The following is a 16,615-nucleotide window of genomic DNA, read 5'->3' as shown; positions in this document are numbered from 1 at the left end:
ATTGACCGCCTAAAAAGCAATGGGAATTTGAAATTCATTTTTAATAAACATTGTTGTGTCGTTCGCATACTGGCTAATAATTATCTTATTTTATTTTATTTTAATGCTTTTTAAAAATTAGCCATTTTTAAGATGAATACAAGAATTTCGGTATGGATCCAAATAACTAGGCTACGCAGAGCGGAATTTCGTTACATAACTGTAATAAACAGGAAGTAGATGTTGCAAACTAACATGGATCACACATCTAAGAAAAAAGATGAGGTTTTCAGGAATGTGTTGCTATCGGGCAAGTTAGAATTGTTGTCATGTCAGCTAGCAATGGTGATGTTACATGCAGTTCCAAGATGTAGAGAAAGAAATGCAATTCTACAATTGTTATGGGAATACCTGGGAGAACGCCGGCAGAAGAAACAGCTGACCAGTCATGTGATGTAAATTCTCTGCCTCAGAGACCTTTTTAACATATTTCCATCTCTCCTTTTCATATTAATTCTTTTTCGCAAAATCCAAAAGCCACATCAAGTGAGCGTAAAAACATTTTTGCGAAATTGGCAAAATTCAGAAAGTTATTTGGAAACTTTTCTTATGAGATATTTTAAAATGTGCATCAAAAAATGTTGATGGAAACTAGAATCTGAGCAGGACATCTCTCTGCATTAATATTGCTGTTAATGATAGCAAGCCTTGTTCCAACGAGGGAGGTTCCACCCAACACCATCGCACTGCCTCCACCAAACGTTTAAGGAATTGGCAAGTTTTTCGTTAGGGCAAACCATGGTCAACTCTGTTGCTCAACTAATAAAGGTGTTTTCCCTACAAATATGATGAAATAAACAGGCTTTCCAAATGTGGGAGATTTATTGCAAAGAGAGCTTATTACGACAGAAATAATTGAGAAAAAGACATTTTTCCTTACATTTTTTGCTACTTACAGATATATTTTTGGCATGTTTGCAAGATTACTTCTAAAACTGGAATACTTAACTGAGTTCTCCAAAATATGTGGACATTGAACAGTAATAAGACTGAATTTGTGTTTGTGTAGAATGGAGAGTATGAGACACTGTACAAAACTGAAGGCAAAATAATTCATGCAAAGACTTTTATTTATGAACAGTCTGCAGCACGGGTACAACAGCACAGATTTGTCTCGATTTCTGATCAGTCTTAATAATCATACCAAGTATGGACAAATACTGTGCCTTCAAAAACACCTCCGTCTTCACAATAATCTAAAAATACCTTGTTCTGCTTTAAATATGTAGCTTAACATTTGTAAAATAAAATATACATTGTATGAAATATAACAGTTGTTTACTGGATAGACTATATTGTACCAAATGCAATTATTATATTCAAATACACCCTCTCTGTGGCTTCTTTTACGTATTACATGCACCAAAATAAAAATGGAAGTGGGAAAGATGCGGCACTTACAAAAAAAAGAAGAAAAAAAAACTGTACATACTTCTGTATGAAAATAGAAAATATCAAAGCAAGATGTGCACCAGTTGTCTAGATTATGTTACAAAGACGTTGTGTTACAAAAAAGAGCTACAAGGATGAACCAGATAACACTGGAGAACAGAGGTGCAGGAATACTGAGCTGGAGACTGGACAAAAGACCGGACCTCGTTGTGAACCCTCGATAGAGCTGCGTCCATGCAGGCCTTCCTCCGGTTCAAACAGGTTTCACCACACCGTTCAAATACAGCTGGACCACACACTGATATGGTTGCACAAGCAAAGTGAATAATAGCATTTTAGCTTTGAACTTTGCTGGTTAAAAAAAAAAAAAAAGTCCAATGCATAGCATAAAGTTTGGTTTGGCATGTTTGTCAATTTTTTTTTTTTCTATTGCTAACCAACTGCCAGTTCTACCCGCAACTTTTACAATACTGATATGTCAGCATGAACTAATTAAACACACTCAAATACTGAGACTAGGTTTCCAACAGCAATGTTCTGTACAGCATCATTACTAAGCGTCTTTAGCTTAATACTATTATTGCCTAAACAGTTTCATATGTTTATCTGCTCATGTGAAATGAAGCTGCTGCTGCTGCTGCTGTCCGGTTGAAACTGCAAACCGGACCGGGCCACACACACAGATGAAGATCTGCACAGAGACAGTGTGTCCAAGGCACACTGCGATCTGTAACGCTACATCTATGTTTTCCTGCAGGGAGGACACAAACTGACGAAGAAACCTCAACAGTTCCAGTCAGAAGTTTGCATAAACCCATCATGGGCTTGAATGTCACAGCACCTTTTGGGCTTTTAATGATTTGCTGGAAGCAATATTTTACCACAGTGGAATATTTATGCAACACACAAGTTTGATGCCTTTTAAAAAAACAAACAAAAAAAAAAAACAAGAAAATAGGGTGCATAGGTTTAGATTTTTGTGGATTTCCTCTTATTCACACAGGGTTGGAATATTTGCACACGTTTAGCTAAATCCTTGAATAAGTGGTGCTAAAAGTTCTGGGCTCTTTGTTTGGCAGCACTCGACAGCCCAACCGAGAACAATGGGAACGTTAAAGGGAACATCTAGAGAATTGTAAATGTACACAGCAGGGGAATGTCCTTTTGGAGTCATTTAAACAGAACCGGAGATTCTGAGTTAATTTCTTCAAACAGCTGTGTTCAAGTTGTGTGTAAGGTATTCATATGTGGTTATAAAGAAGACCTAAACTTCCCCTTCACATGAATGGGAACTGTTTAGGATGGTCAGAAACCACCCTGAATCCACCAAGACTCAAACTTGCCATAAACCAGACATTGCTGTCCCTGTTCATGGCTACATGAGTTTCCCCATGCCTCTGATGGAGAGGGTGCCAAACAAGAATTATTTCAATCTACAAACGGACACCTTTAAAGAAGTTTTTTTTTTGTGAACAAACCAAAATTTCTTCTGGAGAAACATTTTATGGTCAAACATGACAAAAGCTCAACTATTTAGTGAGAATGATAAGAAGTGTATGCTTGGCGGAGTCAAGGTTTTTAAGCCTAAAAACACTGAACCATCTTTTAAGCATTGGCAGAGGCAGCATCACACTATGGGGCCGCTCTGCTGCAAGGGGCATTGGACTGGTGCATTACACAGAGAGGATGGAATAACAAGGAGGGAACGATACCTTCAGACTCCTCGAATGTACCTCAAATCAACGAGTACACCATTAAAAAAAGGACTATGGTCTCAACAAACCACCACTGGTTCTGGAGGGGGTGAAGGGGGTAGCCTTCCCAAAGCCCTGACCTTTATGGGAAAAAGCTTAACCATTTCCGATAAGAGGAAACATTTAGAACGTCAACCAGAATTACACCAGAATCATTCTGTTGACCATACCAAGTGTGGGCTTGAGGTCCAGCATGCTAAGGCAGATTTAACCAAATATTAGAGGGGGTATCTAGGTAAATTTCAGGCTGTGCAAATATAATTTGACCCTTTAGTCCAAAAATAATTCAAAATTTCTAATTATTTCTAATCTTTGATGTTGTTTATCATAAAACCATTCCACCCTGGGGGAAAGGTGGTTTAAATAAATCCTTAAAAGCCCAAAAGGTTAAGCTGACATGGATGTAAACTTCTCAGCAGAACGTTTGATTGCCACACAACACGTATGGGAGGATTTCTGGAACAGTGCGCGGTTTAACTAAAGACACTTCCTGACACACCGCGTGGCTGCTGATACTGGGAGCGCGCAGAGGATCGCTCTGAGCGTAATCTCCGAGTGTGTGAGGAGATTACCAGGTGTTTGGGAATAACATCGAGCCAATAATCTCTGCAGTGCAAATCTAACACTTGTACCTAAAGGTATAGCTTCAAAGCAAATGAGATTAGCGCCTTGAAATAGACTTACTACTGGAATCATGTCACAGACGCCCTGCATGTGACAACTATATTGCTCTTGAGTGAAACTATTCAAGGACCACAGTGTTTCTCTTTGAAATCCGAACTCTTTTAGTACATTCTCTATCACACAGGTATAGGAGAAAAAAGGTTAGGAGTTTCATCACTGCTCATACACATAAGGATTACACTTTGTAAAACAAATCTAATCTCTCAACACCCATAAGAAAATATACATTTCAATTTATTGTCTTAGATTGATTTTTTTTTTATAACCTTAATAAAATCTTATAACTCTTTTATTTACATTTGGTGTAGGTTAATACTGATTGTAATGCAATACTGTCACCTTGAGTTTTTTTTATTTTTCTGTTACATTTCTTTTGATCGCTCGATTAACAAGAAGCGCTCTTACATTCAGGTTTCGACACGGAAGTTCCCGAGACGCACAGACGGGAATAATGACACACATTCTTCCAAACCAAAAGACAACTTCTGACAGGAGGAAAACCGCTTGCATGAGGAGATTAACGAGTTCAGAGGCAAAGACAACGGGGGTTGGGGGGGCAGGTAAGATGACCTAAAGAACCAGCACCCTGCTGTAGCTTTTATTAGCTGTAAAAATGTACTCGCAGCACCGGGACGGTCAGTTCTGGGAGACGTTGGAGGAGGGGAGGGGGCAGACTGAGCCAGGAGAGGAGATGGAAGTCTTTGTTGGTGGAAAAAGCTGTTAACGGGAGAAAGACGGAGTTCCACAGTGGTGAAGGCAGTGGTCGGAGGTCACACCCGCTCTACTCGACTGGGGTCGTATGCGTCTGATGAGAAATGAGAGGAAAGAAGAGATGAGAGAGCATCCCTGAAAACAAGGCAGACCTTTACCAAACAGGACCTCGAAGGAAGAGTTCAACAATGTTTGCTTTGTCAGAGAGAGAGAGAGAGAGAGAGAGAGAGAGAGAGATGGAGCTGTAGTCAGAGCCTGCTCCGGTTGGCTCCAGGAGTCATTACTAAACTCATCTGAAAAGATCAGATTTGTTTTCATTTCATTTCACCTAGACCAAAGCATTTGTGTTCCCTTTCCATGCCAAGGCTGACTTGGCAAAACTTGGGACAAAAGAATGAAACGGTGTCTCCAAGACATGACTTTAAAAGGGAAAACCGGGATTTTCTTTTTATGCCAGCAAACGTTCCAGATGTAGGCCATGTTGACACTAGCCTGAACTAGTTGTTTCAAATAGACAACACTTTCGACCCCTTTCTGACCCCATACTGGACAGGATGGGTGTGCAGAGATACAGAGGCTTTTAAAAAAGTTTCTAAAGGCAAAATGTATTACAACAAACATGTTTTTGTTGTGTAAGTCCGGACAGGATACTATTAAAACCTCTGTCACTGAGGCCAACAGGCACATGGTCACGCTTTGCTAAAAACACACATTTCACATTTCCCAGGTTGCGTTAAACCATTCTCAATTAAACTTAAGCCTTGAAATTGTGTAGCTGCACTTTGGCTATGCTCAGCATCTTCTTTTGGAATTTAACATACTTACTTTCAAGTTTTTTTAAAATGTAATCCTACAGACACTGCAAATGCAGATGTAAGTAATATATATATATATATATATATTAAATGAAATGAAGACACTAAACCTTTGAGACTGTATTTCTTTCTAATGGCCATGTGTTGATAACAATGAAGCTACATTGGTTATCAGTATCAAGATTTTTCAAATCATTAAAGTATTCTGTCATAATGTTCCTCTGGTTTAAATTCTGATGAGTCGGCAGAAAAGGTGCTGATATGTCCCCCCTCCCCCATGTGTTGCTGCCCACTGCTATTGGTCAGTTGACTTAAAAATGGCAAACCTTTCCATAGCTCACAAGAAAAACTAATTTGGTTGTTCAAAAACATTTTTGGTCACATAAAATGTTAAAATAATAAAAATAAAACTCTCAGAGTTCACCCATCATTATCTTACAGTTAAAGTTTTCCACCCACAATCAGAAGCCTGCTGCAGGCTGGCTACCTGAGAAGATAATTTGACTAACCAGCTAATATTACCACTTATTAGTTATGCTATAAAAAACTGGAAAAAGTAATTATATTTTCTGCAACATATATAACTACACAGTAAGATTCTAAATACCATTAATCAACTTTGTTAGTAAAAAGTGCTATTATTTCAGTACCAGAATGCTTAAATGTAGCATTTTTTGTAGCGTATGTTTTAAGTAAATCTATCTAAACCGCCAGTTTAGATTTTTTGTGTTAAAGTTTAAACTTAAAAGCAAATAAACAACTGTTTAAATCTTTGCATTTTTACCACACTATTGATGGACACAAACAAACACATCAACCTTCACCACAAGGTAAAAAATCCCCTGTTTTACAAGACATTCAAAATGCCAACATAATACATTGCATCTGATCAAGAAGCCATGGCATCACTTCAAACAGATCATTCATGTTCAAGATGTTTCTGAATGACAACAACACTGCAAAGATGACTGGACTGGATGTGAAAATCCCATTGTCAGATATCTCATTCTATGGCAAGTGTAGGGCCAGGTTGGCAGGTTGACAGCTCTTTCACTGGACTGTATAAAGATGACTGCGGAGGAACATAAGCAGGTTTCCAAAGTCACTGATAATATGGCGCTGCATGTTATATAAAGGATCAGGGCATTAGCTCTGCAGGAGGACATTGATACTTTGGAAATTTTTCTAACCACATCAAGGATGAAGATATTTGTCAGGATTACCACCAGAGAAAGAGTATTGAAATGTCTCTTCAGGAACTCCAGGTGAACTGTGTGACACTACTAGCCACGTTTAACAATCAGAACTATCCTAATCTGCAATATAATTTAAAGGAAATGGGTAATTTCTAAGACATGGAAAGTTACAAAAATGACATATTTATGTTACTCCAATAAAAACATGCACATAAGAAAAGGGATAATGATTTCACACCCACCTGAGACAGAGAGCATTTCTTCATCCTCCACATCGGAGGTGCCACATGTCCCGGTGCTGAAGCTCAGCGGCAGAGTTATTTCTCTCTTGGGAACACTGCGAGGTTTAGGAAGTAGAGGAGGCTTCTGAAGCTTGGTGCGCTGCTTTGGTATTGGTAACTTCCTTCCCTCTGCATGTTGAGTGGTCTCAGCTCTACAAACTGATGCAGGGTTGTGCTCTTCTTTTACATTCTCTGAGGTGTTTTCAGGATCTTCTACAATTCTCAGTTCCGTCTCGCTCTCGTCAGTTTCTGGTTTGAAATGTTCTTCTTCACTCAGCTCACTGCTTGCTGTTTGTCCACTTTCCCCGGCCATCTCGTGTACCTCCTCCTCAGGCCTTTTTTCCTCCCTACTGTCCTTATCAACTGCTTCTTTTGGTTCTTCAAGATCTTCCAAGTCGACATGTCCATCCTGGTTATCTCCTTCGTGACTTCTTTTTCTATTCTCTTCCAGCTCCTCCTCTTCAAGGCCTCGGTGAGCAACATTCTGCCTCGTCTCCTTACAAACCTCTATTGGTAGGCCTTCGCTACCTATAGACTGAGATTCCTCTACAGACTCAGGACTTTTCAGGCTAAGGCGTCTTATTCTAGACACAGAGTTGAGTTCTTTAAGACGGGCCGTTCTATCTGTAGTGGACCCGGTTGAAGCTGCAGCAGATGAAGCAGCAGAACAGTTCAGCTTGTCTTGCAGAGACTCAATAAGTTTGCACGTTCCGCCTCGTCCTTTTTTCTCCCCACTACATATGCTAATTGATAAGGTCTCATTAGGGGTGACTGGAAGGGACAGGGGAAGCTTACTTGGTGGGAACTCGGGAAGGTCTAGTACTGATGTAGTTTCTGTGTACTGGTTCTGTAGGTCGTCACTATGGTCATTGCTGTGCTTTAGTCTGTCTTCGTCCCCTTGCACCACACCGGACTCTGACGCCTCGATAACTTCCATATCTGTTCTCTGGACTATCAGAGATTCCTCTTTGACTTGCGCATACTTTCTTGTCACATGCTCTGTTTCTTCTTCTGGACTCAGCTGTTGCTCAACCAAAACAGTGTCCATGTCAGGCTCGTCATCGTCAGACTGTTTGTCTGCAACACGTAAAGCCTCTACTGGAACAGCAATACCCAAGATCCGCGCAGCCCTCTCCTGGATAGATTCATTTTCAGGGATTCCTTTTGCACATTTGACCTCGTAGAGGTTGCTGAGGTCCTCCGCAGGCAAAGTATTAGCTTTTTCCTGAATAAGTAGGGTCTCTAAGTGCTTATCTGTTGCTGTTGAGTCATTTTTATAGGTCAAAGGTTCAGAGAGTCCACACCTTTCATCACCATCATCATCTGCGAACACGTAAGAGACCTCCATTGTCCGTCTTGTAACATGTGGCAAATTGCCTTTCTTAGGGGATAAGCAACTTTCCCTCTCCGTTACACAGCTTTTTGCCTCACCCCTGGATGGTGAGAGGTCTGGTTTAGCGCGTCCTTGCAACTCAGGATCAAGTTCTTCTTTTGAATTGTGCTCAAAGCTGCCACTAGTTTTCATGAGTGTTGGCACTGACTGACTATGATCTTTGTGACTGAGCGGAGATGGGACTGAGAGTGAGCGCTGCATTGGCTCTCCGGGACCACCAGGAGTTTCTGTGTAGACAGTGAGTCCCACATCCCTCAACAAAGACTCTTGGGGCACTGGGATGTCCTGCCTGTAGAGATGGTTTGACTCGTGAGGGGGAACAAAGGACAAGAGACAGTTGCTGCTGCACTCTGGGTTGAGAAGCAGCGAACGCTTACTTGTTAGTGGTATGTTATTGGCCAGCGACTTGGAGAATGCTTTACTCATTTCTCCGGATTCTAGGTCAGCACTAGAAGCAAAGGACTTTGATCTCTTTTTAATGTGGTTGGGCTTTTCTATGTGCACTGTTGGAAGACTAATGGCTTCTCGGCCAGGTTCTGGACCACCAGTGAAATGTGCTCCTGGTTTAAACCAAACGAGTTTGTCATCAATACTGTCAAGATCATTTTTAAATCGACTCACATTTGGCCTCTTGCTTATTGTATCTTCCATCTCTTTGTTAATAGTCTCCAATTCACCAATTGCATCACAGGGTCGTCGGTTCACTGGCTTTAAGAGAAACTGACCAAAAACCAGATGTTCCTCGCTTTCTGGTGGACTGGTCTTCTTTGGAGATGACTGATGTTCTCCCTGATTTTGTGTCTTGGTAGGGGAGGGTGGGTCCTGCTGTGTGTGCTGAAGGGACTTTGTTTCTGTTGGACTCAGGCTGAGACGAGAGAAGGCGCTGTTCCTGGAGGGATGAAGGTTTTTTTGACCTGTCATTGGGTAGCCATAAGGGGACGCAGGATCAACATCCATGCTTGTGTCTGAGGCTGGCTGAAGAGCGCCCTGGGTACTGGTAGGGCTTTGGGCTTCTGGACTTTTAAAACCTGTCACAGGCGAACCTGTTTGAGTTTCCTGATTACGGTATTGGTTTCCAGGCCAAGACCCACTATAGCCTAGCTCTTTATCTTCATTTGCTTGGAGTACCCAGGCGTCTATGACCTCCTTTCTTAAAGGAGCTCTCTTGTAATTCCTCATTGAGGATGTGCTGGTGGTGTGATACTGAGGGTAGCGTGATTTGATAGGAATCTCATTTACAGACTTGCTACGGATGTTGGGGCTTTCTTTGAGACCTACAGCAAAAGTGTCAGTGTTCATAACGGTCAGGTTTGGCATTGCCTCATTGTTATTCTGATCGGCTGCTAAACCTTTGCTAATGTTTGTCGGTGTGTGAACTGGGACGCTCACGAGGCAGAAGATGGTTTCGCTCACTCTTCTCTTGGTGTTCCTGTGGATTTCTTGTACAGACTCCGGTACAATTGTCTTGACTTGTGTGATGGTCTCTGCAAAGACCTGGTCCGAACTGGACCCCTGACGAGAAAAGGTCCTTGATAATGGGGGGTGGAAAGCTGAAGAGGGGGATGAAGGAGATGGTAGAGTTTTGAGATGTCTATTGTTGCAGTTTTGGTCAGGTGCTCGGAAGTTACTTATTGTCTCTTTGTGCAAATCGCTTCGCCACCTTTTATTTTCATTGTCCAAGTTGCTAGAAGACGCCTGGTTGTTTTCGTCTGCCAGTTTGGTAGAGATAAAAGGCCCCAGTGGCGGGGGCAGAAAGGCACTGTCGTCGGGTGCAGGCTCCGACACGGTGACGCTGGGAAGCTCATTCCGGATGTGGCGGATTTTGTCGGCATCTGTCAGGGAGTTCCCACCCAGGGCTGAGGAAATATGACGGATGCGAGGATCATCGAAGGAGATATACTGAACTCCTCCCCCTGAACGCTCCTGGGTTGAATACACAGGGTAAAGCTGCTTCTGGCTGGACGCACTTCTCTCTCTGTGCGGATCTTGCCAGGAACAAACTGGGTGTCTGATGAACCAATGAGATCCATCAGGAGCCACTTGTATCTGTGGATACATATCTCCTCTATACCTAAAAGTCAAAGGAATAGGGTTACACAAAGACAGCATTAAACATCATGACAACTAATTTACTCATAAATCTATTTGAATAAACATATGGCTCTACTCAGCTGCATGATTAGTCCTATATGATATCAGTTAACAAGTATTATTATTAAAAACCAACAACTTGCCGTTGTTTTTAATGGGGTAACAACTGGAACGATGTGTTGGTTTTTGTTCTGTATATAATAAACTTTAATCTAGTTATTGCTGACAATATTTTCATCTGAAACCATTTGCTAAAGCAGATTGGCATGACTGATAATTCAGCTCATAATATATTTTAATGCATTTCTTGTCAGTTGGAAAAAATGAAAAAATCGTTCACACGCTTTTTAAGCTCAGTGCTTTGCTTTTAGTGTCATACAATGTAAAGGCTTATGTTTCAGCTGTCTGGTGAAACAACACTTAGACTGTTGTAATAATGTTTAGTGAGCAATGCACATGGTCCAAACCTTGCTTGCAAACACCATGGATGCAGAGAGCACAAGATCACAGACTAGCAAAAATTATCAGGGTTTGTGTTTCATAGGGACCCTGACACCAGCCATTTAAAAACATCTTGATTTGGACATCTCTGTTTCTTGGATGTATTTAAAGTTTCAGGCTGAAAAAGCTGTATTCCCTGTGTGTTCTGGTCCTCCTGCATCACTTTCTTGATGCACACCTGGATCCACACTGATGATTGTTCCACTCCTTTTGTTTAACGGTAGCTTTTTCAGGAGTGTAAATACTATCAGAGGTTCTCTGTTCACCGACAGTCAATTGTCGTATCAACCACAAAATCCAGTATTTGACCAAAAGTGTAACCTCTGCAAAATGAGCACTTTTATGGATCTAAGAGGATGTAAAGCCTAAAGCCATACCATCCAGACAGCTGTACTGTCCTTGATGTAAATCCTGTCATCAGTCACTGCCCACTAGGGCGCACTAGAACTCTATGGGGAGCGTGAAACCCAGATTTTTGTGACCGCACTAACTGCGTGTGCTCCCATTCAAAGACACAGCAGATAAAGAAAATGACAGGTCACATCATAAGTAGGAGAAGAAATACAACATTTTCAGCATCATATTTCAGGAAATATGACTTTTCCCCGTTTGGATCATTTATCTCTCAGGAACCACAAGAAAACAAAGTGCTGAATTAGTTTCCTAGTGAGAAATAGGTCCTCGTTATCTTTTCAAGAACAAACCATCTCATTATCACCCCACTATGGATGTGTTGTGGAAACATCATGTCTGTAAGTGCAATGCTGTGGTTAAATCTAAGGCTAAAACTACTATGGATAAAAGTGTATGCTTGTCCACATGGTTGAAGTGGTTCGTGCTCAGGGATGCTAAGAGGTATGTAATGTTATTTTAGCAGCTAAACACATGTAAAACATGTAACAAAGTTAATGTAGGTCATATTACCAAGACAATACAATGAAGGATCTTCATATTTTCCATGTCCATCTTAAGTCTCAGATTGAAATTTGTCATTTTTTAGTTTGAAATTCTGACTTAGCCACCTCATCAGATACCTCATCAAGGTATCTTATGGGACCGATATGTCCTGCCTGTTGAGCATGTTTAACTTTTGTGAGAAGGATCACATGAAGTTGCCTTTGGGGCCCGGGGCCCTAGATTATTCAGTAAAATCCAGATCAGCTCTAGAGGCAAACAAATGTAATTTTTTTTTGAGGGGGGGTGGGGGGGTTCTAATGGTGATCAATGATAACAATGATATGAGTTTACTATCCTGGTTTAGTAGAAGTAGTGAAATTTGCAACTTTTTAGATTACCAGTTGAGAAGAGATATTAAATGGGAAAACTTTACTTCAATCCTTATTTCTGCTCAGCAAATCCATTGTTAATGAAAATGAGACCAACATTTAAATAATACATTACAGAAAATGCTAATACCAGATTAAAATATTCTTTTTTTAAATAGTGTCTGAAAATACCTAAACAAAAACATAGCATGTTAGTGATTTAAATCCAATAGTGGCTCTTTTAAACTCCATGTTTAAGCTTATTTAAGGGAATGCAAGTGGCAGACTGTCTTGAATTAATTAATTTAAGAAAAAAGTGATAATAACCTGTACTCAAAAGGAACATCACCATATCCTCGGAACGCCCCTCCCATTAACGGAGCTCTTTTATATGACGGAGGAGGGATATATCCCGGGGGCCCAGAGTCCTGTGCAAAATAGTCCAGCTGAGGGTCTTTAGTTCTTGATGTGGGAATGGGAGTTCTGTCCCTTGCCTGCGGCGTCACTGATTCTCTGCCGGACAGCACCTCACAGCTTCCCCTGATCTGCTGGTGCATCTCATAAGAAGGAGGTCTGGGGGGTCGGGTGAAGCGGGCCTTTGGTGTGATTGAGAGCTGGTTGGCACTCGCTGGTCTCCCATTTTCCGGCCAGCGAGGTGCGCGATAAAAGTCCTGCTGGGACAGTGGGTGGCCGTTGAAGCGCCGGTACATTTCTTGACCAGACAATGCTGTGTCCACGTACTGCAGGCTCTCAGGTTGTAACATCCTGGGTAGGGACTGGGACTTAGCTTTGGTCCTGGGGTGGACTACTATGCCCTCTGGTGTTCTGGCATGGAGCCGCTGCTGCGCTTTTGCCCAACGCTCCCCCTCGCTCTGAGACATCTGGCGGCTGAAGCTCACAGCTGGATGCCACTCCTCTGTCCCCAGACTCTGGCATTTCCTCTCAGTTGCCATCCTCCATTGCTGGAGAGCCGCCTCCTTTTCTCTAGAGCGGCCCTGTGCCTGGGCCAGGGCCTGCGCTTGGGCCTGGGCTGCCCAGCGCTGCCTTTCCTGAGCTGCTCTCTGACGTTCCTCAACAGAGAGCTCCTGACCTCTGGCCTGTTGAGGCCCTTCTGGCCTGTTGTACCCTCCCTGTCCCTTTGCATGGGGTTCCCTGATGTCAGCGTAGTCCAACAGCACACTGAAGTCCTGGCCTCTCCTTCTCCAGTAAGAAACATCCTTGGATTGTGGCTGCGGGCCTCTGTTGCCGTCACAAAACCTTTAAGGAAAAAACATTTTTAAATGTCAGCATAGCTCCTACAAAATGCAAAAAAAGTGGACAGGATCTGAGAGGTTTTAGATGTCATTTATGCATACTGTCAGATTGCTTTTGGGTGCAAATCTCCTTAAGTGAGAGCTGACAATACTTTTAATAAAATATATACAACAATACAACAGTGGAAGGAAATAATAAAGTTATATTCAATTATATTTATAGTGAACTCACTACTAACTAATACCTCTGGTAAAGTAATTAGGTGAGTAAATAGCCTTTACAAACATCCAACCTTTAATTTGTATGAATTAATTCAGGGGTAAAAGATATAATGTTAGGAAGATTATTTTTAGTTTTAAATTAACGTGTGCCATTCCTCTAAAACATTTCACAAAGTTGAAGCATGCAGTGAAAGGTCTTCTATTCCTTTATGCAAGGATTTATAGATCATCCAGAGTCCTAAAACAATGACATTATAGTGGAAAGCCAAATCCAAAAACATGGAACAGCGAGGAACCGTTCCAGAATTGGTCGGCCAGCAGAATTACTCCAAAAGCACATGACACATTCAGGGGTTCACAACATAAGCCAGAACACCTAAACGTCTAAACCACAGCACACCTGACCTAACGTCTTTTATGGTCAGTATTTACGGTTCAACAACAAAGCTGTTATTTTGCTAAGTATACTGGCATCTAAAAATGAGAAAATGAAGAGTATCTTGTGAAACATCTAGCCGTGTGTCTCTAACTCATGTGTAACACTTTAGATACGCTCCCATTTCAGCTCGGCACCTGTTCACTGGAATCAGCAGCGTAATGACCGGGGACGTTGCTTTTCTGTGACGGCACCATCTTGTTTGAGTTCAATATTTTCCCCCATTAAAGGATCAGCTGACCGTCTAGAACGGATGTTTCAGTGTCCATCAGTGCGCCACATGGCCAGGTAATTAGCTTAAAGGAGCATATTCCAGGGTTTTTGCAGACGTCTGCCCCTACTGGCGACAGGCTGGGATGACAGCTGTGTTGTGCACGTGCATGGGAAGAGAAGCATCTGCCGCTGCGACTGCCCAGGTCTTTTCTGTAGAGGCATAATGTCTTCTGGGGTAGGAAGCTAGCCATGTTCTCTCATTAATGCATCGATAGTGGTGGAGACGCAACAAAGTAGCTAGGTGAACGAGCTAGGTGCACGCCCAGATAATATGACTCTGTCTTAAACTGACTAATGGAACCCATAGAGGCAAAGAGAGGAAAACTCGTTTTTTACAATTACAATTACAATTGTAAGGGCATGTATGGGAAAGAAAATAAATAATATTTAACTTCAAAACTTGTACTATGCACCTTTAATTAATCAGCCTTCTCAGATGAGTGAACCAGCTGCTTGGTTTAACATGAGGTTGTGTAGTTCAGTTCATTCTGTGGCAGTCATGGACATGTGAGCTATAACTGACATCTTAGAGGAGCATGGCTCAATTTTTGGACAAGCAAGGCTGGTTCATGTGCTGATTAACATATATATGTTACAGTATTAAATGCATATGATGTCAATGTAAGAGGGCTATTTACCTTGACATCATGTCATCCAGAGCTATAATACAAAAGGCTGACATGCCACCAAGGATGACACAACCACTCATTAGGTTTAGACACGGTAATTAGATTCTTGCATAAGGCCAGGTTGGTTTGAACAGTTATTTTTCCTTCAGTAAATATGACCACTGTAAAAAAAAAAAACTGTATCTTGAGTTCACTCAGATTATGTTGGCCTAATGTTTCATTTGTTGGATGAGCTGAAACATGCAAGTGTGACCCAAAAAAAAAAGGAAATGTGTAAGGGAGCAACTACTTTTTCACAGGAATGTAGGTACCATCATAATGATAAGGGGTGTAATGGGCACAAACCTAAAACGTAAACAGATGGAATTTAAAAACAGACATCCTCTCCCACTAGATGGAGACAGATGACCATAAACAGCTGTGTAATGTTAGGTAATTGAGATTTGCAGAATGAACACATTACACAATGACATACTGTGGCTGTTATTCCTGCAGCATTGTCCAGAACTCATGGGGCTTTAGATGCCGTTCTACAGACAGTCTCTCTGTTGTGATTTAACGCTTTGCTCCAAATCTCAGAGAGTAAGCTGAATTTCAGCGCGAGACCAGATGCTGATGACGCCGGCTTTTTGATGGCAGACCGGATGAACGAGATGCAGTCATTTCAGACTGTTCCTGGTGACGCGGGCTGACTGAACATGTAGGCAAGACGCAAGCACACGTGCACATCCTCCAGAGGCCTCGGCTGCTGAGCGTCCTTGACATTTCTATTCGTGATCATTACCGGCCAACGAATGTTTACTAGCCAGAGCAGTCTGTAAAATTTGAGGGCATTTAATGATGCGTTGCCATCATCAGTCTAATTGGGTTTAAGCAGCACTGGTCCAGAGGGAGTGCAAAGATAGGTCTGGTCCTTGGCTAGAACTGTCAGGCTAAATGCATTTGGGTTGGGGGGGGGGGGTGAACAAATAGATTGAAGTTGCAGAACATATGTCTTTGAAATCACCACATTCCCGTTAGCAGTGGCATCCCAGCGACTGCTAGGGGGAGTATAAAAAAAAACAGCTGACAAATTGTACAACCACTTAGGTTAATTGTGGTTGTCTGACACATTTCGGAGGTCTGTCTCAGTAGCTAAAATAGTTTGGAGAGAAAAACAGAAATTTGCCCTAACAAACGTTTGGGGAAAATCCAGCAGCCCAGACTAATTATGTAGACAAGGAACAGCTGTATTGACTTTGTCTTAGTTACAGAGCACTAACTCCCACATCTGATGCAAATATACAAGCTCAACAGCTTTGCTTAAGGAAAAAAAAAAACTAAAGAGACTGGCTAAAATGGGGCAACATCCCTGGAAAATATCCCACATTCCAGCAGTCCCGATTGAACAGATTCTCAGATGCATAACCCCCGGCTAAGCTAAATATAGCCAACCCTCCATATGCATATTTAAATATTCCCTATATGACTCCTGTTTTATTGATAGCATATGCATTATGTAGGTATATTACTAGTGAAACACTGGGAGCAAGTTAGGCATATTGGTTTATGTGACAGGAAAACGCAGATGGGGGGTATCCCGACAAACCTGGCAACCTGTGTAAAAGCAGGGCACACTTAAACTGGGGAATGTGGGTTTGCCCAAAAGCTGTGTTGATTACAACTCAAGAGGTCCCATGA

The 16,615-nt window shown here is 41.8% G+C and overlaps 1 protein-coding gene across 2 annotated transcripts in view; it reads right to left on the bottom strand.

The window, feature by feature from the left end:
* Positions 1–1,088: 1,088 nt before the first annotated feature.
* Positions 1,089–16,615, bottom strand: part of jcada (junctional cadherin 5 associated a) — a 47,164-nt gene continuing 31,637 nt past the window's right edge. The window contains exons 5-6 of one of the 2 annotated variants that reach the window (XM_036125085.1): positions 6,834–9,109; positions 1,089–4,674 (exon numbers count right to left, since the gene is read on the bottom strand). In XM_036125085.1, the coding sequence (XP_035980978.1) occupies positions 4,640–4,674; positions 6,834–9,109 (2,311 nt within the window). In that variant the 3' untranslated portion in view covers positions 1,089–4,639. Of the gene's footprint in view, positions 4,675–6,833; positions 9,224–16,615 lie in introns of both variants that reach the window. The other variant, XM_036125086.1, reaches the window with a different exon arrangement.

Source organism: Fundulus heteroclitus, chromosome 21 (genome assembly GCF_011125445.2).
Source record: "Fundulus heteroclitus isolate FHET01 chromosome 21, MU-UCD_Fhet_4.1, whole genome shotgun sequence".
Lineage (NCBI taxonomy): Eukaryota > Metazoa > Chordata > Actinopteri > Cyprinodontiformes > Fundulidae > Fundulus > Fundulus heteroclitus.
This window is presented reverse-complemented; position numbering and strand designations above follow the sequence as displayed.